The following is a 27,914-nucleotide window of genomic DNA, read 5'->3' as shown; positions in this document are numbered from 1 at the left end:
TTTAAAAGCAGCTTTATTGAGATACAGTTATCATATTATTCATTCATAAAATGAGTATAATTTACTGTGTTTATTATAGTCAACACAATTTAATTTTAGAACATTTTCTTGCTTAAAGCCCTGAACTGCCAGTAAAATGTTAAATGTCCTTGGTGTCTTCCATATAAAGGCAGAAGATAGTCAAAGCTGTTAAGTACTTAGAAAGGGGGTATATAGTCTGTTCTCACACTGCTATACAGAAGTACCTGAGACCAGATAACTTATAAAGAAAAGACATTTAATTGGTTAGTGCCTAGTGATTCTACAGGCTATACAGGAAGCATGGCCGAGGAGACCTCAGGAAACTTAGGTAGGAGGTGAAGCAGGCACGTATTAATTGGCCAGAGCAGAAGGAAGAGACAGAAGGGGGAGGTGCCACACACTTTTGAATCAGATCTCATGAGAACTCACTATTACAAGAACAACAAGGGGGAAATCTGCCCCCATGATCTAACCACCTCCCACCAGGCCTTACCTCCAACATCAGGGATTACAATTCAACATGAGACTTGGGTGGGACAGGAATCCAAACCATATCAGAGGGGAAGGAGGTAAACACATGGGAAAAAAAAAAAGCAGCAAAGCTGTCATTAAAAAGGAAGAGAGGTGAATGCTGGTAGGTATTTGGGCAGGCTGATGACCTACTTAGCACAACTGTATATGTTGAGGATGGCTTTGAAAAAGGAGTCAGATACAAGTTGGCAGCATGGTGTGGGTAATTCCAAGAGAGACAAATGATGAGTGCCCAGTGGCTTGCAACTGGAAAAGATCAAGGTTTGAGAGAGGCTGGGAGATAAGAAATTGCCTGCTTGACTGAGACCATCCGAGCCAGAACATCATGGAGCACAAGGGTCAGTTGATAGACCTTTTAAAAACACATGTAATTTGCTCTGATAAGTTCAGCCAATCTATAAAGACTTAGTGCATTTGCAAAGTGACAACTGAAGTAGGAAATCAGACAACCATGGTCAAAGCCAGTCTCAAAATTTGCGTAAATTTTTGCCCTCCAAGTTTTGAATTTTGTTTTTATATGAGAATCAGTTTCCAACGGATACCTTTTTGTGTTTTTTAAAATGTGTTTTTTTAATGCTCTGTGTGAAAACGGACACCGTATCTCTTTTGTAATCTTAATAATAACCTGGTAAATTTTGCTGTGTTAGGGTTTTGGTTTTATAAGACGTATCATAATTTTATCTCAACTTGCGAAAGTATGAATTGATTATTTGTTTTTCAACTGCACTGAGAGCCCTCTGCTTCTAAGTATCATTAATATTAGTTATTATCTTTACCCAGTCAGGCAGACTTGAAAGCATCTTTTCCCATTAGAAAGAAGGGCAGAGAATCAATCTGCCAAGTGAAACAAGAGGCTTTGTAAACAAAACTTTTACTATAGAACATTTGAAACTTGATTTCTACGTTTTTAAGTATTTTCAAGTGGTGTACACTTTTTAATTTTTAAAAGTTAGTTTTCATATATTGAAAGTCATGTGGTTAGCTGACTTCTCAAAATATATTTCCATGTTTTATTATTTTTACCCTTACCAAACTGACTCTCGTTGACTGGTGTTACTTTACCATTTACTAGTTATGTTTGACTTTTGGGCAAATTAAGACCTCTAATCTTGAGTGTTTTCTCATTTATAAACTTGAGGATAATAATATGTACCTCTCCAAGTGATTGAGAAAATTACACGGTACAGGGTGTCAGCACTGCCCCCTACTCCCATGTAGGAACCAGCTGCTCTCAACAAAGCAGTAGCTCATAGGTAACACAATCCATTTGTATTAATATCAAAATAAATCAGCAAATTAGTGAATTAAGTAGGATTTGAAATTTGTTTTCTATGCTTGTTAAACCAGAATTTTAAGAAGGTAACCCCCTAGTATGATGATGTTTCATTTGTTTAGGTTCTCTGAATTTTATATTGCTTTCTTTAAGGGGAGTGGAGAGCCCCTATGGATATAGTATCTAATTAATTTTTCCAATTATGTAGGAATCTCCAGCAGGAGAAGCCATTATTTTACAGATGGTAAGAAAGGCAGGTGTGTGAAGTGGCTGGTTAAAATGTATCATAATGCAGGCCATAAAATGACTGTGGAAAAACAGAGTTATAAAAAACAAAAATGTTATAACTCTTTTGAGATAGCCTTTAAATCGTTTTCTTAAGCATCCTTCTTCAGATAAGTTAATCTGCTCTTCCATAGGAATACTTGAGAATAAAATTGAGTAGCCTAAAGGAGTTACTATATATGATTTTCTACCAACTAGAAATAGCTTAGAGAATTGCCTTTAATTTTGGTTCCCAGCTTTAATAGTAGACTTCCTGTTGCAGAATTTGTTTTAAAGGGGAACAAATACTTTTAGGAGATTAAGTGTTTAAGAAAATCTCTTTTAAAAATGCTGTATTTAGTTATTGAGAGTTGATTTATTTTTATTTTTGCATTTAGAATACCTTTTCTGTTTTCTTCCACTGACCATATCAATTTTGTTTTGGAGTGGCTAGCCTATTTGGTATTTCTGGTTTAAAAATGAGAATGCAAAATTTGATAACAGCTTTTGGGGTTGGGCTGAGTTACAGCTATTTTCTTATATTTTGATTTGTGTGGGGTAAATGCATGTATGAGAGAGAATAAAATGGCAGAATTTAAACGACTGCTCTTGAAGGCAGAGTTTTTCTTAATCATGATGTTCAGACCACATGGGTCAGGACCTAGAAGGCTGCAGGGTAAATATTTTAGCAATAGCCCTTGTGTCTAACATCAGGTTATTGAAAAAGACTCAGAGAAAAACTACCAATATTATGAACTAACAGGATTGAAATGTGAATCTTGATGCATTCTTTTTGAAAAATAACCTTTTTGTGATTACTATGTGGAAAGCATAATGAAACATGCCGTTGAAGGAAAGGAAGAGGGTGGTGGAAATTTCAAAGTGAAAAAGCAAGTTGCTTCAAAGAAACTTGTGTCAGCAATGGAATAAACTGAATGAATGGGTAGAAGAATAAGGGTGATAAGCAGGTTACCTATATTTTAAACAGTTATTTCATGATGAAGAACATGCTGTGTATGAGGGAAGGCCGCATGGAACTTAGGGTAAAGCCATTTGGAACTAACAGTCATTTCCCTATCAAAGTTCTCTCATTTCTCTCATTTTGTCACTGATGTTTTAGCTTCTGTTAGCTGGCCCTTCTATTCTGTCACCATTTGTACTTTTCCTAGGCTGCCAGTTTAAGATTTGTGTTATAAGCATGACTTGCTTGCTTTTTTTTTTTGTAGACACAGATAATGTACAAGTGGATAGAGCCCAAAATCTGCCGGGAGGATCTCACAGATGCTATTAGATTGCCCCCTTCTGGAGAGAAGAAGGATTGTCCACCTTGCAACCCTGGATTTTATAACAATGGATCATCTTCTTGCCATCCCTGTCCTCCTGGAACATTTTCAGATGGAACGAAGGGTATGATGTCAATTGGTCCAATAATTGGGCCTTTAGCAGAATAATCTTGTTGGTCTACAGTGACCATTTTCTAAATTGTTTCTATGGAAAGTGGTTACAGAAGTTCTTTCCGTTTTAGTAGACAAAGATTACAGTCAACTGTAATATTTTAGTTGCAGACAGAGGGCTTGAACATAGCCATGTTGTATACTTACTATCCAGAGTCTTTGAGAGATAGCATAACAAGGACTCTGAAGTCAAACTGACTTGCATTTGAATCTGCTTCCCCCATGCTACCAGTAGTGTGATTTATCCAAGTTGTATAAACCTTTTGAAGCTCGATTTTCTTGTCTGTAGGATGGTGGATAGTATCTGGCTCATCATCATTTAGAAGGACATTTAAAAATGTCTTCTTTAGTACTTCTGCAGCAGGTACTAAATGCTTGCTAAATATTACTGACGTGATGACGCAAAGTGGCTACATTTAAAAATGGTTGGCAAAGACCCTTCTGTTTCAATTTTGCAGATGTCAGTTTAAATCAGGCTTATTTATAAACCCAGCATTTCCAGCCTCTCAATTCCCAGTCATTTCTCAACATAGTCAGTGTTTTGAATTTCAATTAATCAGTTTATAAATAAATGGTATTAATATTGTGTTAAGTTGAATAACCAATAGGAAGAGTGAAAACTTTCCTTGTTCATAAGGTGAAGGAAACTGATTCTAAGGTCACATGCAGGAGAACATGAACTTGTTGCAGAATTACTCTTCTTATGGAGGGTAATTCAGGTTTAGCAGCTACTCCCAGATATGAAGGAAAACATTATTTTTGAAGACTTCGTATCTATCCTTTTCCTTTTTCATTTTAGTCAAGTATGTATATATGTATACTCTATCTAGAATGTTTTTCTTTCTAGATTTCTTTTGAAAAAGTTATTACATCCTAAGGGAACTGGTAGTCCAATATCTTTTTTTTTTCTACTTCTCTCCCTGCTAATTGTAATTGTTTGGAACAGAGGAGAAGAAGTTGTTCAGATGCAGTTTAATTTTAACTGTTGCCACTACTTGTTTCCTTTAGAATGTAGACCATGTCCAGCAGGAACGGAGCCTGCCCTTGGCTTTGAATATAAATGGTGGAATGTTCTTCCTGGCAACATGAAAACTTCCTGCTTCAATGTTGGGAATTCAAAGTGCGATGGAATGAATGGTAAGTTCAAAATCAGCCTACTCGATGTATTTCGGCAGTAGAGACATCATTCATTCTTGAACTCAGCTCTCTAAAACATACCAAGTATGGATATGAGGAAGTTTAATCTTATCATTTTGCTACTTGCCCATCTTCTGGTTGTACTATAAAAATAGTAAATGTGGTGTCACAGCCAGATGACATTCATACAAGAGCAAACTATTAATTTTGCATTTTTTGAGGGCAGTTTTGAAGTAGATACTGAGTATCATCCTTTATGGGTATAAATGCCTGAAAGTTTTACCAAGGAGGGGAATGAAATCGATGTTGTTTACCATTTTAAAGAGTAGTATGATGGCATTTCTGACTTGATTAGGCTGGCTTAGCACTGTGCCCCTGGTGAGGGGTTAACCGACCTCAAATTTCCCTTGCCTATCGAGTCTATGATTGTGTTTACAAAGTGTATATGAATTCTACTTATTGAAATTTTCAAAATCTGGCAGAGTTCTACTGGACAGTTGTTGAATTTTATTTGTTCTTACCTTTTAAGTGCTTAGAGGGCTTTGCACTTAGTTGTTCTGCTGTATGTGATGGTTGAATGAATGACGATATCTACGTATGAATTTTTAAAGTTGATGCTGGGGTAGGTATTATATATGCCAGACCTTTACACTACAATACATCCTTATCACCTCACTGGCATTTTTAATCTGCTCACTTTTCTCTATATTATGTTTAATTGTTGTAAACATATGTGTGTGCTTTTTAACATACATGTTTTAAATCAATACCTATTCATAAAAAAGGCTTGAGTCATGGGAAGTAAGATGTATACATGAGCACAGAGATTGACAAATAATAGGTCTTTGAATAATGTTAAACAGATGAGTGAAAAGGGAAAAGACAAAGCCTCAATATATATATTAAATGTGAGCTATTCTTCTTTATTGACCAGTAATCTCACTTTAAAAAAATTGTCCTCAGGAACAAGAAGAAAAAGATAATAGCTATTACCTGACCATGAGGGTTTTTATTCCTAAAATGTCCTATAATTGAATTTTAAGTTGAAGGAATTAATACCTACTGGAAAAGTAAGATTGGGAAGGCAAGGGTATTGAATATCTCTATAAAAGGACTAATAAATGTGTGTGTGTGTGTGTGTGTGTGTGTGTGTGTGTGTGTGTGTATTCTCTTACTAGCAAAGATTATGTGAAACTTTAATATGATCTTATAGAGGACTTACTCAGAGTTTAATTCTGTAAATAACCTGATTTACCCACTTACTCATTTACTGAGGGCCTATTTTGCATATTTTGCTTAGTTTTCAGCAATGATAAATGATTATTTGAAAAGTGTATATCCTTGCACTACCAGTGTGAGGTATTGAAATAGTAAGCAGTAATGTAAAAATTACAAGGATAAAAGGTGATGTATATTTTGTGACGGTTGGTCCAGTAGCCAACCCTGTGAGGAGCAGCATTCACAAGAACAAGAAATGGAGAGGCAATGGGGCAGCCTGTCTCCTGGGATAGTCACCCCCAGGCATGGCAGATGTGCTGTGACCAACTTGAAGGTATGACTTGGAGTGTGTCGAGATTCATGTAGTCTTGGTTTGATTTTGACACAGTTACAGAACAGGTATGTAGAAGTAAATCTTAATGTACTAAAATTTTGCCTAAGAGGAATTCAAAGTTGGAGACAAGTTACTTTTTATTTATAAAGATGTTCATTGGGCCTTATCTATAATAACCAAAATTGAAATAATTGAAATATATTGAATTATCCAGCAATAGGATAATGTTTACAAAAGTTATATTATGCTGGTGGAATGAAATAGTATGCAATCTTATGTGCAAGCTATACAGAAAACAATTTGGCAATATGTCTCAGAAATATAGAAGGTTCCTATTTTTCAAGACAGAAATACCACTTATGGGGACTTATACCAAGGAAATAGTGTGATGTAAAGAAAAATAATCTACAAATATATTAATTTTAGAGTTATTTATAAGAGTGCAAGATAGAAATAAAATTAAATTTTCAGTAGTAGGGTATGGTTAAATAAAGTTATGATCTAACATTGTTAAAATCAGATGTACAAAGGATTTTCAGTGTGTTTTTTTTTTTTTTTTTTGAGACAGAGTCTCACTCCATCACCAGGTGCCAGGCTGGAGTGCAGTGGCGTGACCTTGGCTCACTGCAACCTCCGCCTCCTGGGCTCAAGCAATTCTCCTGCCTCAGCCTCCCGAGCAGCTGGGACTACAGGCGCGCGCCACCATGCCCAGCTAATTTTTTTTTGTATTTTTAGTAGAGACAGGGTTTCATCGTGTTGGTCAGGGTGGTCTCGATCTCTTGACCTCGTGATCTGCCCGCCTCGGCCTCCCAAAGTGCTGGGATTACAGGCGTGAGCCACCGCGCCTGGCCTTCAGTGGTTTTTTTTTTTAATGATACATAGTTGTACATATTTTGAGGGTACATGTGGTATTTTGATATATGCATACAATGTGTAATAATCAAATAAGAGTTATTGGGATATCTGTCATCTCAGACATTATCTTTTTAATGTTGGGGACATTCTAATTCTTCTAGCTATTTCGAACAACACAAAAAATTACTGCTAATTATAGTCACCCTACTGTATATTGAATGCTAGATCTTATTTCGTGTATTAAACTGCATTTTTGTACCCATTAACTAACTGCTCTTTATCTTAATGGGGGAATATTTTTGATATAATGATTAGAAAAATCAGAAGACAATGCTAATGAAAAAAAGATAAAGTAGATTATGTAGTAAAAGCTAAGGTATATATTTAAAAAACATACATGAAAAAATACTAAAAAGAATGTTAAAAGGCTATTCTTTGGAGATGGGAGGTTTATGTTAAGTATGAATTAATTTATTTTTAAATTTGTTTAACTGTATTTGATATTCCTTATAGACACTCATTATTTTCAAAATCAGAATAGTAACACAAAATATTGGTTTAAAAATATATTCTTCTGACCCAATAACTCTTTTATTGGTATTACTTTTTAGAAAAATGTTAAAAATACAGAAGAGTTTTACAAAAAATATGTTTATTATAGTGTCTATTATATTACTTAATGGTAAAAACAAACCAAATGGTTAAACTGGGTGTGTAATGAACAGTAGGTAAGTCCTGTAGTGGGAGCGATTTGGTGAATTATGCAAATTATATTTAGCTGAATAATAAATATTATTTCAGTCATTAACATGTTTATGGAGTATTTATAAATTAAAAGTGCTTATGAAATAATGTTAATTTATAAAAGTTTGATACAAAATGTTATCTATAATAAAAGCTAAGTGATGTAAAAACATGTATTCATTGAAAGGTAGCGAAAAGAAATACAGCATGTTAATAGTGTTTTTATCCAGGTGATGAAGTTATAAGTAATCTTAGGTTTCAACTTTTAAATTTTTCTTTAAAACTTAAATTTTTTATGATAAGTATGATTTTTAAAAACAAAATCAAAATATAAAATATACATAGAAACATGGAAAATATGAGATTCACTCTTATGGAAAAAGGAAAATACAAAATTACATATGTCCTTATTAAAGTGTGCATATGGAGAAAGGCTAGAAGGGAATATATAAAAATTGTAATAGCAGTTAGGGTGTTAGGTTAGAAGTAAATGTTTTTGGTTGACACTGTTCCAGATAGTTTTTATGCTTGAGAATGGATAAAAATATTAACTAGGGCACAGTAAAAGGCAGTAATTCCTGGGTTTTCTGCTGACTTTGGTATGCCCTGCCTGGTATGAAAAAAATAAAATGTCTTAATTTTTATATTGGTAACATGTCAAAATTATGATATTCCGTGTATATTGGGTTAAATCAAATATATTAAAACTTCACTTATTTCTTTTTACATTATAAAATGTGGTCTTTAGAACATTTGAACTCACAGATGTGGCTCACATATTTCTCACATTGGACAGCAATGGTCTGTTCTTTAAGGGAGCCCCTGGTTTCCTTTCAAGGCAATTGTCCTCCTGCTTTTTTTGTCCAGGACATTACCCTGTGTGTGTCTTTCCACATACAGCTCTGTTCTCACACTGACAGTCTGGAGTTCTGAGTCAGGCGTTCAGAGCAGTAGATTCTTTTATTTCTTCTTCTTGGTGTCTTTCCTGCTAAGGGCATCCTGAGTGTTTAATTTCTTAGGGCTCCTGCAACAGAGTGCCACAAACTGGGTGGCTTCAAATGACAGAAAAGTATTATCTCAGAGTTCTAGAGGCCAGAAGTCTGAAATCAAAGCATTGGCAGGGCTATGTTCCCTCTGAAGCCTCTAGGGGCATACCCCTTCTTGCCTTTTCTAGCTTCTGGTAGCCCCGGGAATTCCTTGACTTTCGGCTGTGTAACTCTAGTCTCTGCCTCCATCTTCACAGGGCCATCCTCCCTCTGTCTGTGTGTCTTTCTGTGTTTTCACATGATCCTCTCCGTGTGTATCTATGTGTGTGTCCATATTTTACTACCCTGATAAAGACATTAGTCATTTTGGGTTAAGGCCCATCCTAATGACCTTGTGTTAACTTGATTATATCTGTAGAGTCTCTTATTTCCAAATAAGGTCCCATTTACAGGTATTGGGAGTGGGAATTTCAACCTATCTTTTCTGGGGGACACAGTCAACTCATAACAAGTGTTCTATTTGGCCAAACCTGTGGCTGGATTTGCCCCAAAAGTGGCTGGCAGGGGGCTCCCAAAAGGGACTTCCCCAGACTGTTCTGAGATGGGGCCAGTTGGGGTTTCAACAAAAGAAGCACTGAATACCACTGTGATCAGTCCCAAACATTTACTAGGGGAACTTACCTACAGAGGGGCCTGTAGCATACCTCGCAGTAGACAATAAGACAAGGAATGTTTTACTGAGGTATGTCTGGAATGAGGGAAGTCAGGTTGTAGAGTGTAGATGAGGGTTTGAGGAGTTTGGCTCAAGGCTGTGACTGGTTTCTTTCAGTATTTTGGACAACAACCTAACCAACTCTGTCAGTGCTTGGGAATGTTCATGGCCCTGGCTTGGGGCCAAGCCTGCAAGTGGTGGAGAGGACGTGCAGCCGGCCAGGTCTCAAAGGGGTCCAGATACTCTGTTTCTCAGGACAGAGAAAAAAGTGGAGGACATTGTGGGACTCTCCAACAACAATATTCAAACATGAGAAATGTTTGATTCCTCCTGTGGGGGTATTAGTCCTCCAAACAGCTCTCTTTACCATCCTTGTGCTGTCTTCTTTTCTTTGCCTTCTCTGCTATTCCATCCCTCCTCCTGGCATTTCTGAACACTGGGAGTTGCTCTGAGAGAAACATTTCATAAAGTCCTCTCTTGGTGTAGAATTGCTCCATGTGGGAATATCCATCTGCTTTTTATCCCCATTGCAAGTTTGCAGTCTCTCTAAACCTAAGTGCTTCTCATATTGCTTACACTGCAATCAAGGGCCTGGTGTCCACCGGGTTAGACTGTTTTACGGCTATTCAACTTAGAATTCTATACCTGCTTATCTCTCTTTTCAACCACACGAGATAGCCAAACAAGGGGCATATATCAGTGTGTTGATTAGTACATATTATTTTTAAGACTAGCTTGCTTGATGTGTATTCAGCATATCACCTCTGTATAAATTGTTAATTATAACATTTCAAAAATGCCAAATCAATCTAGCACTGAATCAATCTCTTCCTCAGTTCCTCTCTTGTACCTCTTGAAGCAGCAGATACTGATATTTTCTTTTAGAGATGGGAATGCCAGTGCTGAGGTATTGCCATTAATTAATAACCTTGCTGGATGCTATGTTGGAGAGGCTTCTCTTTTCCTCATTTTACTGAGGCCATTTCAGTTTAAATTATGTTGATTGCTACTTTGCAGAAGACAGACCTCATACTGGCTCTCTGTGCACAGCTCTATACTGTTGACAGTTGTATGTGTCTGTCTGTCATATTCTACTGACTCCTCAGTGAGGATGGACTTTATATTCTCTTTCTATCTCAGTGCACATCATGGTCCTTGGCACTCAGTAAATGCCAGTTGAATAAATCAGTGAATGAATGCAGAATAAAGGTTAATTTAGGGAACAACAATACAGCTAACTATAAGAATGAACCTCACTCCCAAATCTTTTCTATTAAGTAATTTAAGGTTTCTGTTGTGCCCTGGTCACCGAAGACTAGGACTGTTCATCTGAATATATTAAAGTAGGTAGAGACCATCTGTTTTTGTTAAAATATAAATCATGCTTCATTGAGAAAACTGTTGTTAGTTATCCCATTAAGTATCTTTTATTCAAAATAATGCATTACTTGGTTCCTCCTGGAACATGTACCTCAACATGAAATTTGCAATTATGATTAAAAATAGGGAATTCATTTGGAGTATTTCTAACTTTGAACATAAACACTAATGCTTCTTCTTACTTTTACCTTATTTGAATATATTGTTGGAAATCATCAATGGAATTTTTGTTAATAAAAATAACTTTTACTACTTCTAGGTTGGGAGGTGGCTGGAGATCATATCCAGAGTGGTGCTGGAGGTTCTGACAATGATTACCTGATCTTAAACTTGCATATTCCAGGATTTAAGTAAGGAAAACAAATTGTAATTCTTTTCTGTAAGAATCTTCACACCTGTTTTCCCATAGAAATAAAGAAATAGAGGTACTTTATGGGGTATATTAATATTGCAAAAATACTTAGTAGATAAGCTATCATAGGATAATGTATTATATTTAAAAATATCTATAGAATTGGTGATTGAGAAACTATAAATGTTACTTATATATTCCTTGGATAAATTTGAAAAATTGAAACAATATTATGTCCAAGTGCTGCAGTAACTTGGCTTCTTGGATACTTAATGAAGAGATCTGTCCAAGTTGTTTGCAGGAGTATTTTTTGGTTTATTTATTTATTTTTTCTCATTTCTCTCTGTAAAATAGTATGTTAGAAATTTCTGAATCCCATTTCGTTTTAGTTTCCTGTGTTAAAATTACCCAGTAGGAGTCTTTTTCTTTAGCCTGGATGGTATCATTTACAGCAAGAGGTTCAACATATTACTGTGGTTATGTGGACTCCATGTCTACAAAGGGTGTGGACGTGTAGGATTAAGTGAGGAAGGAGTTGTGGGTGAGGGAAGCAGTTGATTAGGGGAAGAGAAGAGCTTGGCTTTTAGTTTAATAAAAGGAGTGGCTTAATTTTAATCTAAATTGTATTTAGAACATAGTATAAATATTGCCATTTTAATCTGTCAAATAGGCCACCAACATCTATGACTGGAGCCACGGGTTCTGAACTAGGAAGAATAACATTTGTCTTTGAGACCCTCTGTTCAGCCGACTGTGTTTTGTACTTCATGGTGGTAAGTGGATGGGCAGCTTTCACAGGCAGTTTTCTGAGCTTAGCATTCTCCTTCATGTTCAACTTATTTGTGGCAAGTTGGGATAAGAATTCCATTTTTTCTACTATTCTTAACACCTTTCACAAACATTAAAAAGTGCCTGAAGAGGTAATTAAGAATTGTGCAATGAAGTCCACAAAGAAAGTGTTTATCCTCACGGGAAAGGCTAAGCGAGGGAGCTTGGGTGACTGATAGAGGTCAGGGAATATTAATCTGGTAAAAGAAATCCCTTCATAAAAATATCACCAGCAGAATGAAAATTCTCCCCTGATAACCATTCAGCTATTCAAACTATCAGGAAGGAAACAACCATTGTATGAATAAGTAAGGGTAGAAAATAATGGAGATGTAGAACATTGGGAAGAAAGAAAGCATTTAGACAAAGGACTTTACTATGCTCATGTCATAATTTTGCCCATTTCTTTTCTAGATGTCATACAAATTTCTACTTTTAGCTTGAGGAAAGTAACACCACGAAATTTACTAAGACCTTACGTGAGATTTATAAGGTTGTTGGCTAAGAGTTTAACATTACAATAAAGTTACATCACAGACCTGCTTTGTTTTTGTTTGTGTTTTTTTTCCAATGACCTTTCAGTAGATAGTTAACAGTTTATTAACAGTTTCTCCATGATATGCAAGATGTGAGAAGACTTAAACATTTATTTGTGAAACTGATAGGTTAAATGAAAGCAGACTGTTTTTTTCTTTAACAAATATCAACTTTGTAGCAGTAAAAGATCATAAATCATCTTCAATACAGCCATTCGTATCACAAATAGTCCATAAGTCTTCAGTTCTCTCAAGTCTGCCTCCTTATTTCTTTACTCTGTTCTTCATACTCAGTGCCATTGCTGAAATGCACACTAGTATTATCTCTTAACTAGACTATTAAGTAGCCTTTTGCACATTCTTCTCATCTCTACCCTTTCATCTATGCTGCTGTCAAAATTATCTTTTTTTCTTTTTTTTTGAGACAAAGTCTCACTGTTGCCCTGGCTGGAGGGCAGTGGTGTGATTTCGCCTCACTACAATCTCTGCCTCCTGAGTTCAAGTGATTCTCCTGTCTCAGCCTCCTGAGTAGCTGGGATTACCAGCATGCACCATCACATCTAGCTAATTTTTGTATTTTTAGTAGAGATGAGGTTTCATCATGTTGGCTGGGCTGGTCTTGAACTCCTGACCTCAGATGATCCTCCCAGTTTGGCTTTCCAAAGTGCTGGGATTGCAGGCGTGAGCCACTGTGCCTGGCCAAAATTATCTTTAAACATAAAAGCAACAGTAGAGGTTGAGCACGGTGGCTCACTTTGTAATTCAGCACTTTGGGAGGCTGAGATGGGTGGATTGCTTGAGCCTAGGTGTTTGAGAGCAGCCTGGGCAACATGGCAAAACCCCATTTCTACAAAAAAGGAAAAACAAATTAGTTTCTGCATGGTGGCCAATCCTAGCTACTTGTGAGGCTGAGGTGGGAGGATTACTTGAGCCCAGGAGGTTGAGGTGACCTCACTGTGGCCTGGGTAGCAGGCCCTGTCTCAAAAACAAAACAAAGAAAACCCCCCAAAATTCAACAGTAGAGGCATGAACAACAAAGCTATCCCTTCCCTTGGTGCTTTTTATGACCTATAGCAATGGTTCTTAAAGTGTGGCCCCAGACCAGTACCACTTGGGTCCTCTTGGGAATTGTTAGAAATGGACAGTTTTGGTTCTCATCTTAGTCTTACTGAATGAGAAACTGTGTTCACAGGAGTCTGTATTTTAACAAGCATTGAGGGTGGTTCTGAAATATCTCAGCGTTTGAGAACCAATGGCCTCTGAATACACTTCACATTCCATAACATGACGTCTCTATGGCTCTTTGTGTTCTTTTCCCAGCCTGTGTTTCCAAACCTGCTTTATGACTCACCTTTCTTTAGGCACCTGAATTTGTTGGTATTAGTGGAATACTCTGTACTTTTTCATTCCCTACCTGTTGCAATTCTAAGCTGGAACGACATTCTTCCTTTTGCTGGAAGACGTGGATCAACACCCTCGGGGGTCTGTCCTGCAAACCCTGACTTTCGACAGATGAATAAATTATACTCACACATCGAATACAGTGAACAAGTGGGCTAGGGAGAACATCGGCTCCCTCAGAGGGCAGTTGCAGCTACCTGACCCCTGCTAGCTGATCCTCCTTGCATTTATTCAGTATAGATTTAATAACAAGAGGTGCTAAGTCAACACACTTGGGGATAACTAACATGGTTAAAAGAGTGGTTTTACGAATGATAAAAGCTTTGGTTCTGGGGCCCAGAATAAACACCATTAACAAGTAATCCCCCTTTACCTCCCCTGAAGAGGACCATCCAGCACAAAGTTTACGTGAGTAAACAAGCTAGTTAGAGTAGAGACAAAGGAACGTGGGATGAACAGACTTAACTGGGGAGGCTTCTGTGGTCCCTAATCTTCACTCTATGACCTATTGCTTTAAGGTAAGAACCGTCTGCCTTCAGCCTGTTCCATTATTACGAGTTAATGAAAACCTTTTGGCCTTCCAAAAGGTTTGAGACTATATCTTATAACTTTCCCTAATACTTACCTGAATATTTTGCCCAACACCCTGAGTGAATCCCAACATGCTGTTTTGTCTGGTAAACAACTATTCTTACTTCAGTGGTATCTCAAACTTCACCTTTTTTTTAGAAGCTCTCTCTTACTCCTTTCAGTCAAGTTAGCCACTCTACAGTGTGCTCCTTAAACCCTTAGAAAAATCCCTGTTTTAATTATGTGAACTTGTTTGTGTTTTTGGGTCTCTCACTCGACAAGTAGGGATCATATGATATTTATTGCGATGAATCAATCCTAGAGCTTTTAGCTTTTTAGCACAACCTGCCATTTTCTTTCCTCTTTGTGTGATTTGATTTTCTCACAGAACTTTTGGAGATTTCCAATGAAATAATGTATAAAAATACTTTGAATATCATGTAGTGCTTCACAAATAGAAGGTGGTGTTATTTGCACTAATGCATTAAATTTCATTTATTATAACCCGAAATGGTGATGTTTAATGAAGCACTATCAATAAATGTTGAGCTGTTTTTTGGGACTGACATGTATGATGATTTCATTGTTTGGTTACCTTTGGATTTCTGTAATGTATGATGAGCATTTTCTGTTATTCCTATCTGTGGTGTGAACTCAGGATGTGTCTCTTTGTAGCATATTTGGTTACTTTATCACGTGTTTGATTCCTGTATTATCAAAGGAGGAAAAACAGAGACTTGTCCTGAGCTCATGAAACCTTATTGCCAGTATCCCAAATAACTAATGGAAGCCCATCCAAGTTCCTAAGTGATCTATCAGGATTTCTGCCAGGAAAATTAGAAAATTCAGGGTTTAGGCTTGGTTTTCTTTTTATATAAATTAGATGTGTATTACGTTATCTGGTCGACTTATTAATATTTGCTTTCTAGTCATGTTCATGACAGCATATCATTTGGAATATCACAAATTTGTGTGATTTTAATATTATCTTGAATTTAGTTATATAAATCAGAAATAAAATATATATTAAACCTTTTGGAATTCAAGTAAAAAACAAAAGAGGATTTCATGAAGATAAAATAACATTCTGCTTAACCTGCGCTTGGATAAAGTAAGCTTGGAACTTGCAAGTATAATTCAGGGGGAACTTGGAATTCCTCTGTAAGAGCTGCCTGTCAGAATCTCTGAAGGAAAAGGATAAAACTTTGGAAGCCTTTCCATTCAATGCGAATCATGCAAGTTTATTGTGAGAAGTTTGAGGGGTTATGTTTCCTCTTCTATTTCCAAAGCCTGATCACACACGTGAAACAAAAGTAATAAAAACAATAAAAACCCCAATCCTTACACATATTATAATTTGAGACCTCTTTCAAGTTATACGAACAATGAGGTTGATATATTGTGATTACTGAGTGAGTGAGGTGCTTGTGCAGACTGGAAGGCAAGTTTTAAGAGTTCTAGGATTACATGCTCTGTTTGTAAATAGCCAAACTCTAATAGGTTTACTTTAAATATGAATACATTTGTAATACATAGATAGGTATATTAATGCTGAGTTTGTGCTTTGTTTGAATATATTTTTTCCACTGTGTTTTAGGATATTAATAGAAAAAGTACGAATGTGGTAGAATCATGGGGTGGAACCAAAGAAAAACAAGCTTACACCCACATCATCTTCAAGAATGCAACTTTTACATTCACATGGGCATTCCAGAGAACCAATCAGGGTCAAGATGTAAGTTGCAAGCACTTTGTTTTTTAAAAACACACTAATGATGTCCCCTTGTGGAGATGCATACAAAGTGATTACTACTCAAATGTGGAAGAAAAGGTTTTGCTTTTTTAAAAATACAGAATCAATAATCTGATTATGGAGTGAATGTTATAAAAATGGTAATTTTTTTTATTTTTTGAGAGTAAGAATGTGTGGAATAGAATAACGATGTGTCTTTGAATTGTTCTGCACTCTGAACAAATATAGTTGCTGGAAACTTACGAGAAGGAAAATCTAATTTTGCAGTTGTCTAAAAATAACTTGTTTTTAAAGCTTTCTGAGGCTTTGTGAAAATGATTAACTTTCTTCCTCTTCATCTGAGTCATCTGATGTTTATCTAGGAGCCATTAACTAGTGTTATTTTATTTTTTTGTTACAGTAATATTTCCTTTTATAGCCTGAAGAATGTATACGTACATACCATTGGTTTAGCACACAGAATCATTTCCTTTCTTTTGCTTTCCCTACCAGAATAGACCTATTTCTCCCCTAAGTAAATTCCATTGTACCATATGTTTCAATAGTAGCAGGATTTATTTTGTGGATTTCCATAGATATAACCTTCCCAAGGTGAGAGCAAGATAAACCACTTATTCAAAAGTGGCCGTGATGCTATGGTGGCAAATGTATGGCATTTTCTCTTCTTCTCTTCAGGCTTTCAGTGGGGAACCAATCTCCCAGATTGTACTTGACTCCAGTTATTCCTTATGAATGTTCACAATACCGTCCTGTGGGGGCATGAACATGCAATGGAACCTTTCCTTGCCTTCCATTTATCTTTGTCCTAGACAAAAAGCATTAAGTAGTCTGGGGTAGTAGTGCTGTGTACTGATAGAGTGACACCCACTGCTTGATGAAAACCAGACCTTAAAGTGATCCAGAGTTACAAGAAGGAAAAACATACTAAGACCCAGGGTTTTGCTTTTTAGTCCATGTTTTTTTTCTGTAGAAACCAGAGTATGTTTATTAGGGAAAGGACTCGAGAAGGAAAGGAAGACACAATGAAATGGTGTGATTGCATAGATTTAACAGAGTGTTTGTGTGTGACCAGAGGTCCTTGTCTTGCAAGATTTTCTAATTCCCATTCCAAGGCATTTCTACCCTGCCATACTTTCAATATCCAGTATCATTTGCTTTAGGCTTATATGTGAAGAAACAATGATGAGAGATAAAAGCTGTTCCTCTCTTAAACTGTACTGGTTCTTTTTGTTATGAAGTCTATAGATGCATCCTAATTTATACCAGTTGTGACAGATCTCACAGTAATTGTGGCAAAACTCCTGGAACTCTATTACTGTGGAAATTAGTTTCTAGTGTCAAGATTTAAGATTTTTTAAAAGAAGAACCAAATAGCAGTGATATTAATCTATTGTCAATTACAAACTATTTAGGCTCGAACACCCTATTTAGTTATTTTGATGATATCAGCATACAACATAATCTGGTTGTACAACTAAGCCTCAAGGCAGAAGTCATTACTTTCTGCTCTTTTTTTAGAATAGACGGTTCATCAATGACATGGTGAAGATTTATTCTATCACAGCCACTAATGCAGTTGATGGGGTGGCGTCCTCATGCCGTGCCTGTGCCCTTGGTTCTGAACAGTCGGGTTCATCGTGTGTCCCCTGCCCTCCAGGCCACTACATTGAGAAAGAAACCAACCAGTGCAAGGAATGTCCACCTGACACCTACCTGTCCATCCATCAGGTCTATGGCAAAGAGGCTTGTATTCCATGTGGGCCTGGGAGTAAAAGCAATCAGGTAAGTGGGTCTGCATTTTAGGTGTCCCCATGAAAGTACATTTTTATAGAGAAATGCAAGGGTTCTCCTTAATGTTTCTCTGGGAGCTATGAGGTTATTTATTCTGAAATAAGATTTTCTACTTACCATTTCTGTTTTCTCCCCTCTTGCATTTATTAAACACCTACTGTATGCCATGAAAGTACTAGTTACTGGGGACATAAAATATTAAGAGAAACTCCCAAATAAGAATACTTTTCTAAAACATTAAAACTGATTTCTTGTGTACTGTTTGGGTACAGCAAATAAACTACCTATCTACAGGCTGGCTGTAGCAGCCATCTGGGAATAGCTAGTGTTTCTTACAACATTTTAATGGCAAAGATTGATGCCATATTATGAGTGAAGGACAAAGCAGTTTCACTGTCTGCTTAAATTTACATACAAAATTTTGGCTATTTCTCAAAATACCTTTCTACAAGAAACAAGCTGGAGGATAACTTTACTGTCCTTAAAAACTTCTGGATTTTCTGAACATTGCCTAGAAAAAAAATCTAGAGTTTAGAAATTCTTTATATTTATATGGTAAAGTATACTATAACTAAGATTAAATTACTGAAATAGTTTTTACACCTAGAACTTCTTTTCTGAAACACATTTTAGTAGCAGCTAATATTTTATTTCCTGCTATATTGTTTCTTTATCTTTAATCAAAGGACCGTTCGGTTTGCTATAGTGACTGCTTTTTCTACCATGAAAAAGAAAATCAGAGTTTGCACTATGACTTTAGCAACCTCAGCAGCGTGGGCTCATTAATGAATGGCCCCAGCTTCACCTCCAAAGGAACAAAATACTTCCATTTCTTCAATATCAGTTTATGTGGGCATGAGGTGAGTTCTGGCTGTCAAGGTGAGATGGAGCTGTATTTCAGCTCTGACTGATTTGATATTTTTTGTGTTAATGAACCAACAAATTCTCTACGGATATTAACAACCAAATATCAGAAACTGAGCTTTTATTGCTTAGATCCTCTATTGCCTCCTGGAATCTTGTCAGATTTCTACACCAGGGCCAACCTTGTCTGGTTCTCAGTGCATCAAATCACTTACGCAGTCAGTTGAAACCCAAAGCTTGGAGATGGGGTGTAAGAACTTTGAGGATATTTTGTTTTCATAAAAGTGGGTCAGGGTTGTCAATCTTAATGCTTTTTTAGGCAGGAAGTTACCATTTAAGAAAGTTTTACTGTTGTTTGTGTTGTCAATTTTGTGCTTTAAAAAGAAAAAGACTTCCAAGAGGAAGTTTGTCCAAAATAAAAAGGATACATGCAGGGCCAAATATCAGTTGATAAGGTAGGCTTAAATCATACAAATTTATTTTCTGTGAGAAGAAATGGAATCTTAATTGATACTTGCAATGGGATGAGGTTACAGGACCATGACATCCAATATTTTAATGGACATACGAAGTTAGTGTTGGGAATTATGAATAGGTATATACATATAAAGCAGAAACAGAATAGGGCATTTCCTCCATGTCACTTCCCATATGAACTCCTGTTCTTCCTGTGGTCTTCATTATGAGATACTGTTCAAAGCTTTGCACAAAGGAAACAAAAGAGATCTGATGATCACAGAGGTTTTCAAACAAAAAGATCTATACATTTTTACACAGTATGACAGATTTTACCTGGGGTGATCCAAGACACTCATTATATTACTCAGTTCAATCAATAAATATAAATTAAATATCTGTTATGTGCCAGATACTGTGGGAAGTAGTGAATAAGATTAATTGCATTATCTGTCATACTTCTATCACAGTCTTATCTTATATTAGCACTGCCTCTTTTTCCACCTTCTCTTCCCCTCTGGCTTCTTTCTCTTTCTTTCCTTTTTATTGTTTCTTTCCTTTCAGTTTTTACTATTTTGCTTTTTCTTTCCTCAGTACCTTTTCTCTGCTCTTTTTCATTATTTCTTCTTGGCTTCAACATTTTAAGCCTAGTAAAAAAAATATTGTGGTGAGAAGGCCTATTGTTATGAGAAGGCTTGTAGCAGGAGAAAAATTTATAGGTTAGGCCTGCTAGCTGCATTAAGAAAGAGAAATTTTTATACTTTTCTTTTTACACATCTGTGTATACTCTACATCTATAATACCAATGAAATAGTTTTCTTATTTTTTTTACATTTACTTTGTATAAATATGGAGCAATCTATAGTTGTTTGCAGTGGGACTATAGTATATTTAAACATATTAATTTAAATAATTTTCCCATTTTTATAAGTTATATCTTCCAATTCTCTAAATTATTAAAAAGGCAAATCTCTGTATTCTCTTTAACTTGTTACAGTTGAACAGATACACATCACTGAATCTAAGAGTAGGTGAACAAAGACATTTGTAGTGACCAACTATTTAGAATTCAGGTGTTATTCTAGAATTTTGCTGAGTAAGACTTTTGTGCTTCCTTCTTAAGCCTTCACATTACCTTTCTGCTGCACATAGGCTCATAAAGGAAGAGGAAGACCAACTCTTTTTCTTTGACCTTAAAGCTTTCATCAGCAGTTTGCTTGTCTCTTTGCATGCATTGTTATTCTATGAATTGAACGTTTCATAGATGGCTTCTATTTTCTTAATTTGATGACTTTCCTTTAGCACACATGATGCTTGTAGTTGGAAGAGCAGTATAGTCTTGAATTACTGTATTTGTTATAACTGCAGTGACTCTGAACACTGGTTGAGTATTAGACTTTCCTTGAGAGCTTTTCGAAAGCACCAGTGCATAGGCCTCACACCAGATCAATTAAATCAGAATCCCTGCAGTGAGGAGAGAGCCTCTGCTCCGCTAGGGTCACTAGCTAGCTGGGGTTAAGACTGACATCCAATAAAACTTTTCTTTTATGACTTTATTTTCCCAGGGGAAGAAGATGGCTCTCTGTACCAACAATATAACAGACTTTACAGTAAAAGAAATAGTGGCAGGGTCAGATGATTACACAAATTTGGTAGGAGCATTTGTATGCCAGTCAACGATTATTCCTTCCGAAAGTAAGGGTTTCCGAGCAGCCTTATCATCACAATCCATCATTCTGGCAGATACATTCTTAGGTAAGCTTCCTTTGGTTCACATATGCATGCATGCATTTATTTTTAAATTATGATACGGATAACTTGTCATTGTATTGGTGTTTGCTATAGATGATTAAGGCTCCCACAGATAATTTTAAATTACCTGTTACCATTATTGTAAGATGGTTATAAAACTCCTACCTTTGGGGACTATTGATTAGTCTCTGAGATGCTTCTGCAATTATGTATTACTTCATGTATAAGTATGACATTTTCTGAGCGTCTATGCCTGTCATCAGACTTTCTAGAAGTTTAAGATCCAAACCAATTTTAAAAATCAAAATAAAAGTGGTAAACAAACATAATCTACACATAAATCATAATATATGCCACCAGTTTCCATCACCTTTTGTCACACCAGAAGTAAACAGGTGACAAACAGCAAAGGTGAGGATGCTGAGTTTCATTCCTCATGTTCCCTTTTTGTCTCCATAGTCCTGGCAGCTATAGGAAAGTTTCAAGAAGAATCTAGCTCCCTAATGAGTGATTTTTTTTTAGGGATCAAATTCATTATGATCTCTACAGTAGGGGTTAGGAATCAGTAGTTTTAACAAACTTCATAGGTGATTCGGATGTGTGGCCAGATCTGAGAACATTGCTGTAGCATAGACTCCAGAGGAATTTGGCATTGACTTTCAGCACCAAGGTCAGTTACCGGGTGTCGGGGGTTGCTCAGTGTGGGAACTTTGAAGCAAAGTTTGCTCTTACTGCTTGTGTGTCGGCTCTGTTATCATACCCCGAAACCTAAAATGCAATAAAAAATTAATTTAAAAAAAAGCGCTGGAGGGAAAAAAGTCTTAGTTTTCTTTTTATTACATTAAGCAAATTTCAGAGTTATTTTCTGGAAATTATTAGGGCACAAAATTTTTTGCTCTGTCAAATATGTCTGTATCAAACAGGAGTAAAAAGCTATATTAGCAAAGTAGCCCAACTCATTCAATAAAATTCACTGGAGAATGAAAATTTTAATAGACTTTTGAGATGTTGGAGAACTAAAAGGAACTTCATAGATCATCTGAATTACTGCTTGCGTTAGATTGAGGCAACAAGACTCAGGGATGTGAAAAGACTTAAGCAAAACTACAAAGCTATAGAATCTTTTCTGTTTCATTCCAGAGACTGGAAAGTTTCTTGTTTTTACAATGAATGCATTAATTTAATACAGTATTTCTGTAAATACTGTAAAATGACAGTCATTAAATTAAAGCTATTTTCTACTCAAATCTACAGAGACCAGATGAAACTAATTTTCCACATTGCTTAATAGTTTCTTTTTAAATCTCATCTAGGAGTGACGGTTGAAACCACATTGCAAAATATTGATATAAAAGAAGATATGTTCCCAGTTCCACCAAGCCAAATACCAGATGTGCATTTCTTTTATAAGTAAGTAAAGATGCTGTTTCCCTTGACTATATTTTAATCAAAAGAAACTTATATATATGGACCATCTATATTCATATATTTATAATTGTGTGCGTATAATCATATACTGGATGTGAATTCTTATGGCAGTGAAGATCGATTATGTTACCTGAGAGCTCCTAGAACATAGCTTATACTTAATAATTAATAACTAGTTCTTAAAGACAGTAAAAAATAGGAAACATGGAATATTTTGAAAGCCTTGTATAGTTTCTGTGTGTGTGTGTGTGTGTGTGTGTGTGTGTGTGTGTGTGTGTGTGTATTCATTTAAATTAGGCAATAAAGGAGTCTACTTCACTGTCTAGGAATAATGATTTATAATTTACATATAAAAACATCGACCTAAGTAGATATGGCCCTTGTTCCCTTAAAAGTATTTTTGATTATAATTTTACTTAAAATTATAATATCTTTACTAAATACTTTGATGATAACATATCACTTTACTTGGGAAAGTTGTCAACTTTTCATATGCAATGGAAGTAAATGAGCTGAATTTGTATTAAAATTGTTAATTAGTGGACTTTAATATATTTTTCATTTGTTCATAGAGGCTGAGAGCAATTCTTCACATATTTTTGTCTTTGTAATCTGAATTATATTTGTTTTTAAAAATATTATTTACCTTACACTAGGTCTTCTACAACGACAACATCTTGTATTAATGGCCGATCAACTGCTGTGAAAATGAGGTGTAATCCTACTAAATCTGGAGCAGGAGTGATTTCAGTCCCCAGGTATCCTTATTTCTATATGATTTGTGTTTACTATGAGGAAGAAAAACTCTCCAGAATGTTATTATTTTAAAGCATATTCTTTATGAGCATAAAGCAGAAATAAAACAGAAGAATCTGTAGGTTTTTTTGTATAGGGATATGCTGAATGTCTGTTAACAGGAATAGGTCCTTGTATAATCTAAATACTTCCTGGCCTCTTGTATGACATATTCTCGTCCTGTTTGCCTTGAGTGTCTAATTCTCTTGAAAGTTACTTAAGCAATATACAATTAATTATACTGCTTATATCCCTGTATTGATTTTATTGGTTAGCCTGAATTTCCTTGAGAGCTGGATTAGAAACTTTCCTGGTTATGTATTAGATAAACAATTAACTAGCTGGGTGATCAAGATTAAGTAATCCAACCTCTGAGTCATAGCTTTTTTCTCTAGGAGGGGATGGGGTCCACAATAGATAATTCGTATGATCAATTTCTAGCTCTTCAGTTTATGGATTAATGGTGGCAGAATCACCAAGGTAAGTCTGACTTATAGAATATTTAATGTAGTTCATTTAACACAGATTAGCATTAAGGCCATAACCCTCTACAGTCAAGATCTGAATAATGCAGTTCACTTTGGATGGGAACACAAGAAGAACACAATTTCATAGACTCAGAATTGTCAACCATAATACAGACTACTTTAATGGCATGAGTGACACTTGAATGTCTCCTGATTTTCATTTTTCAGATATTCATTTTTCAGTACTTAGGTTATTTTTAAAATTTTGTTTTTAAAAGTATTATTATTTTTAAATTTTTTGTAGCAATGGGAATCTCCCTACATTGCCCAGGCTGGTCTCAAACTCCTGGCCTTAAATGATTCTCTCTTCTCAGCCTCCCAAACTGTTAGGATTACAGTGTGAGCCATTGCACCCAGCCAGATTCTTTATTTCTAATATTTGTAGAGTTAGGATGCCTTTGGATCATAGTTTGATTTTCAGATATTTTCTCTATCAAACCAGCAGAAGTATATGTTTTTTTTAAAAATAAAGTGATTTAGTTAATTTTGTTTTGGATGGTTTCACAGTAACCTTGGGAGATATTAACCTGTCCTGCTTTTGTCACATCAGGATTGGAAATCAGTGGTCTAAGCGTTGCTTCAACTACTTGTATATCCTAAAAATAGTTACAGGGGTAACACAGTATTTTGGGCTTATTTATGGGCATAAAGGCACATTGACGTTCACTTTTCACCAACCGCGTGTTTCCACTTCTCATAGATCTTTGACTTAGTTATTCTTTTCACCTGCTCATGGTGAGAGAAGGATATGATGAGAGCAGTTACCTAATAATAATAAAAGAGCATCCTGTGGTGGAGGATCCCTCTGCCAGCATCCAAGCTAGAACCAAGGCAGAAAACCATCCTCCAAGAAAAGGTGTGGCCAGAGATTCTAGCAATAAAAGCATGTGTCTTTCATCATTATCTAATATTCTGCCATACAGCTCAGAGTTCAGGTGCTTATTCCCTTTTTGTGAACCTAACACATAACTTCTAGTCTCTAGAGTCTACTGGAAGAGCTTCCAAAGCCTCCTCTAGGTCTCTAACTCAAGTAGGTTATGTTACTGAAGACTAGGTCTGTCCTTTAGGAAACACATCACTCTGACGTTCCTAAGGTGTGTTCTGACACTTTGATTGTAATACGCAAAATAGTCTTCTGGAGTTAAGTGATGCCATGGAGAAACTGAATTTTTCCTTGTGAGGAGAGGAAAACTTGTTTTTACTTTGACCTTCAGGAATGTGCCACTTAGGAAAGTAAAGTATCTTTGCCAAACTTTATCAAGATCACCTGCAGCAGAAGACCTTGGGGTATCTATTTTAAAAATTAATTTCTGGGCCTTCCCTAAACATATAGAATCTCTCAATGCTGAGCACAGGAACATTTTTTAAAAACACCAGGCAATTCTGATGCCTATTGAAATTTGAGAACCAGATTTTGTCTTAACTTACATTTTGGAACTTTGAGTTATTTTTTTCTGACAGAGATTCTCACAATGTATTCCGAATTTTAGCTTCATGAAAAGCTAATTTAAAATGTGACAGTCTAAAGGGCGTAGTCCATTGTCCATGTTTGATAAATCTTCATTTAGAGTTGTGATGTGCACTGAAGTGTGCTGACCACTGCTGTAGGGAGCTGCTTGAACCCTATACCCTAAGTGCTGACCTTTAGATCTTTCTTGAATCAATTTCCCATCAGGACACAAGGGGGAGCTCGGAGATCAGAACACGAGAAATAGCAGCTTTCCTGGAAGTTTTTTTTTTTTTTTTTTTTTTTTTTTTTAAGCAGTAGGGCCGAATAAAGATTTTCTAATAGGAAAAAAGAAAAAAAGAAAAGTCAATAGAACCCAGTTTCTCAGGCTACTTTTTAGGAGGAGGACTTCTTTTCTCCATCCACCCCCCCCCGCCCCCCACCCCCCACCGCTTCCTTTCTTCCTTCCTTCTTTCCATTGTTTTAACATTTCCAGGGTGGAGGGAGGGAGGTGCTAACCAGACACTTGCCGTAAGAGGCCTCGTATGCTGACCAGAAAGTATCAGGAGACTTTGGCAGTGAAGAAGGAGACTTTGGTAGTGCAGAAGGAATGCCATCCTCAGGGATTCTCATTTCTTGGCCAGGAATCTTGGCAAACCAGGCAAAAGTTCACTTTAGCAGTAGCAATGTTGGTTGGGGTTTTACATCTTGGTGTCCTGGGAAAATGTCATAAGATCCCCAGACCTGGGAGAGTGAGAAGGACTTAATAAAAAGTGAAATGGGCAGGAGAAAGGGGGATATACGTGTTCTTCGTGTATCACCTAAGAAATTAGAGGGAGCAGCAAATTATCTGGGCTGCCTACTCATCTATAGCTGGAAACACCAACCTGTCTATTTGGTCTGGCAAATGTAGTTGATTTCTAATTCCATAATGTGTCTGGACAGTATGAGACATTTTAGTTAAAAACAGTACAGAGTTTGTGGCAGGTGTATTCTGACAGCTGGAGTGAACTTTTGAAATTTTCTATTGTAATTTGCACCTTGAGCCGAGAATAAACTGCTAGCACAATAGGTTCCTGATGTTCCTAAATATTAATAGATGCCCTTAAGTAGATGGCCGTCTAGCCTTTGCCTAAAATGCTTCCCAAACCTCTAGTCATTATCTTAGGTAGGTAGAGGAACTGAAGGCTCTCCGTTTATTGGTAAGAATTTAGATATAAGCATTGTATCCAAAGGGTTGTTTTTTTTTCCCAAAACCGTGAGAAATTTCTGTTAGTGAAAAGGATATAAAAAAGCCTTATTAAAAAGCAGGCAAATGGAAGCATTGTTACTCTGATAATAGAGGTGCCACAGCATCTACAGGAGCTTGAGTTTAACACATTGACTTTTACAGAGCAGGAAACACTGGTGCCCCAAGTTGTGTAGCTGTAGTGTGGCATAGTCAAGATGGAATAATTTTCTCACTGTGTTGTTTTTTTCATGCCATAATGCTTTCATCTTGCCATTTTTTACCCAGTTCCCCATGGACAGAGATTTGCAAGAAACACACTAAGTTAGAGGCAAATGTCATACTTACTCCAGAGGATAAATCAACTGATTTACAAGTTATTGGTACCTTCTTTTAAATGAGTCATCTTTCCTCAGACAGGGTCTTTATTGATGCCATGAGTTAGAGGAAAATCATTTTTTTCTCTCTGTCAACTTCTGACTATATTTAACTGCTTGAGTAATTTATAAATCAGCTGAAAATTGTTTTGCCAAAACCTCCTTCAAAACCCATATTCATCTTCATTATCAGTATAGCCTCTGGGAATTTTGAATCTCACAAAAGAGATGCTTCACAGTTCTGTCCTGTTGTAGTCAAGGGTCAAACACTCCAGGGATTTATTTCACAGATTCCAATTTAGAGTCTCTCTATCAAAGTCATTGGATCTATTGGATGCTAATGTAGTATTTGGTCTTTAGGGAAGGACTGTTAAATCAAAATATCTATTTTCAATTCTTAAGAAACATGGAAGGATGATTGGTTAGATGAGTTCCCTTGTTTTCTTTTTCCCTAGAAAAAGACAAGTAATAGATAACTAAGTCTGTGCAAGTTAAATTAAAAAAGGCAGTTGAACTCAAAAGATCAAAATGAAGTATGTTCTTTGAGTATTAAAAAGTAAAAAGGCATATAGAAGCATTATGAGAGTAAGTGAAAACGGCTAAAAGCCATTATAAAAAAATGAAAAAACTCTAACACAGAATTGCTACAATCATATATTTCAGACACTAATAAGTAATTTTAAGACATGATATAAAAAATCACAAACCATTAATACAATTTTCAAATCAATTTTGAGATAAGGATAATTATTTTATTTCATGAAAGAAGTTACAGAATCTGAAGATAAAACTAGGGAAAGTCAGTTAATTTAATTCATCTCGGTTTTGGTCTGAGGCTGGCTTTTGGTAGTTAACTCAGGATAGAGTCTTTAGAAAGGGAATTTTTGGCAGAGATAGAAT

The 27,914-nt window shown here is 36.1% G+C and overlaps 1 protein-coding gene across 13 annotated transcripts in view; it reads left to right on the top strand.

Moving 5' to 3' along the window:
• Positions 1 to 27,914, top strand: part of ELAPOR2 (endosome-lysosome associated apoptosis and autophagy regulator family member 2) — a 376,613-nt gene that overhangs the window by 122,675 nt on the left and 226,024 nt on the right. For all 13 annotated transcript variants that reach the window (XR_012512086.1, XR_012512085.1, XR_012512091.1 and 10 more), the window contains 10 exons: positions 3,316 to 3,496; positions 4,552 to 4,680; positions 11,169 to 11,259; positions 11,932 to 12,034; positions 16,194 to 16,331; positions 17,868 to 18,131; positions 18,827 to 19,000; positions 21,026 to 21,215; positions 22,526 to 22,622; positions 23,297 to 23,398. Coding sequence is in view for 5 of the 13 variants with exons in the window: in XM_074379345.1 (XP_074235446.1) it covers positions 3,316 to 3,496; positions 4,552 to 4,680; positions 11,169 to 11,259; positions 11,932 to 12,034; positions 16,194 to 16,331; positions 17,868 to 18,131; positions 18,827 to 19,000; positions 21,026 to 21,215; positions 22,526 to 22,622; positions 23,297 to 23,398 (1,469 nt within the window). In the remaining 8 variants the exon portion in view is untranslated. The remainder of the gene's footprint in view (positions 1 to 3,315; positions 3,497 to 4,551; positions 4,681 to 11,168; positions 11,260 to 11,931; positions 12,035 to 16,193; positions 16,332 to 17,867; positions 18,132 to 18,826; positions 19,001 to 21,025; positions 21,216 to 22,525; positions 22,623 to 23,296; positions 23,399 to 27,914) is intronic.

The sequence above is a fragment of the Saimiri boliviensis genome, chromosome 10 (assembly GCF_048565385.1).
Source record: "Saimiri boliviensis isolate mSaiBol1 chromosome 10, mSaiBol1.pri, whole genome shotgun sequence".
NCBI lineage: Eukaryota > Metazoa > Chordata > Mammalia > Primates > Cebidae > Saimiri > Saimiri boliviensis.
The sequence above is the reverse complement of the archived record's forward strand: the minus strand, read 5'-3'. Positions and strand labels throughout refer to the sequence as shown.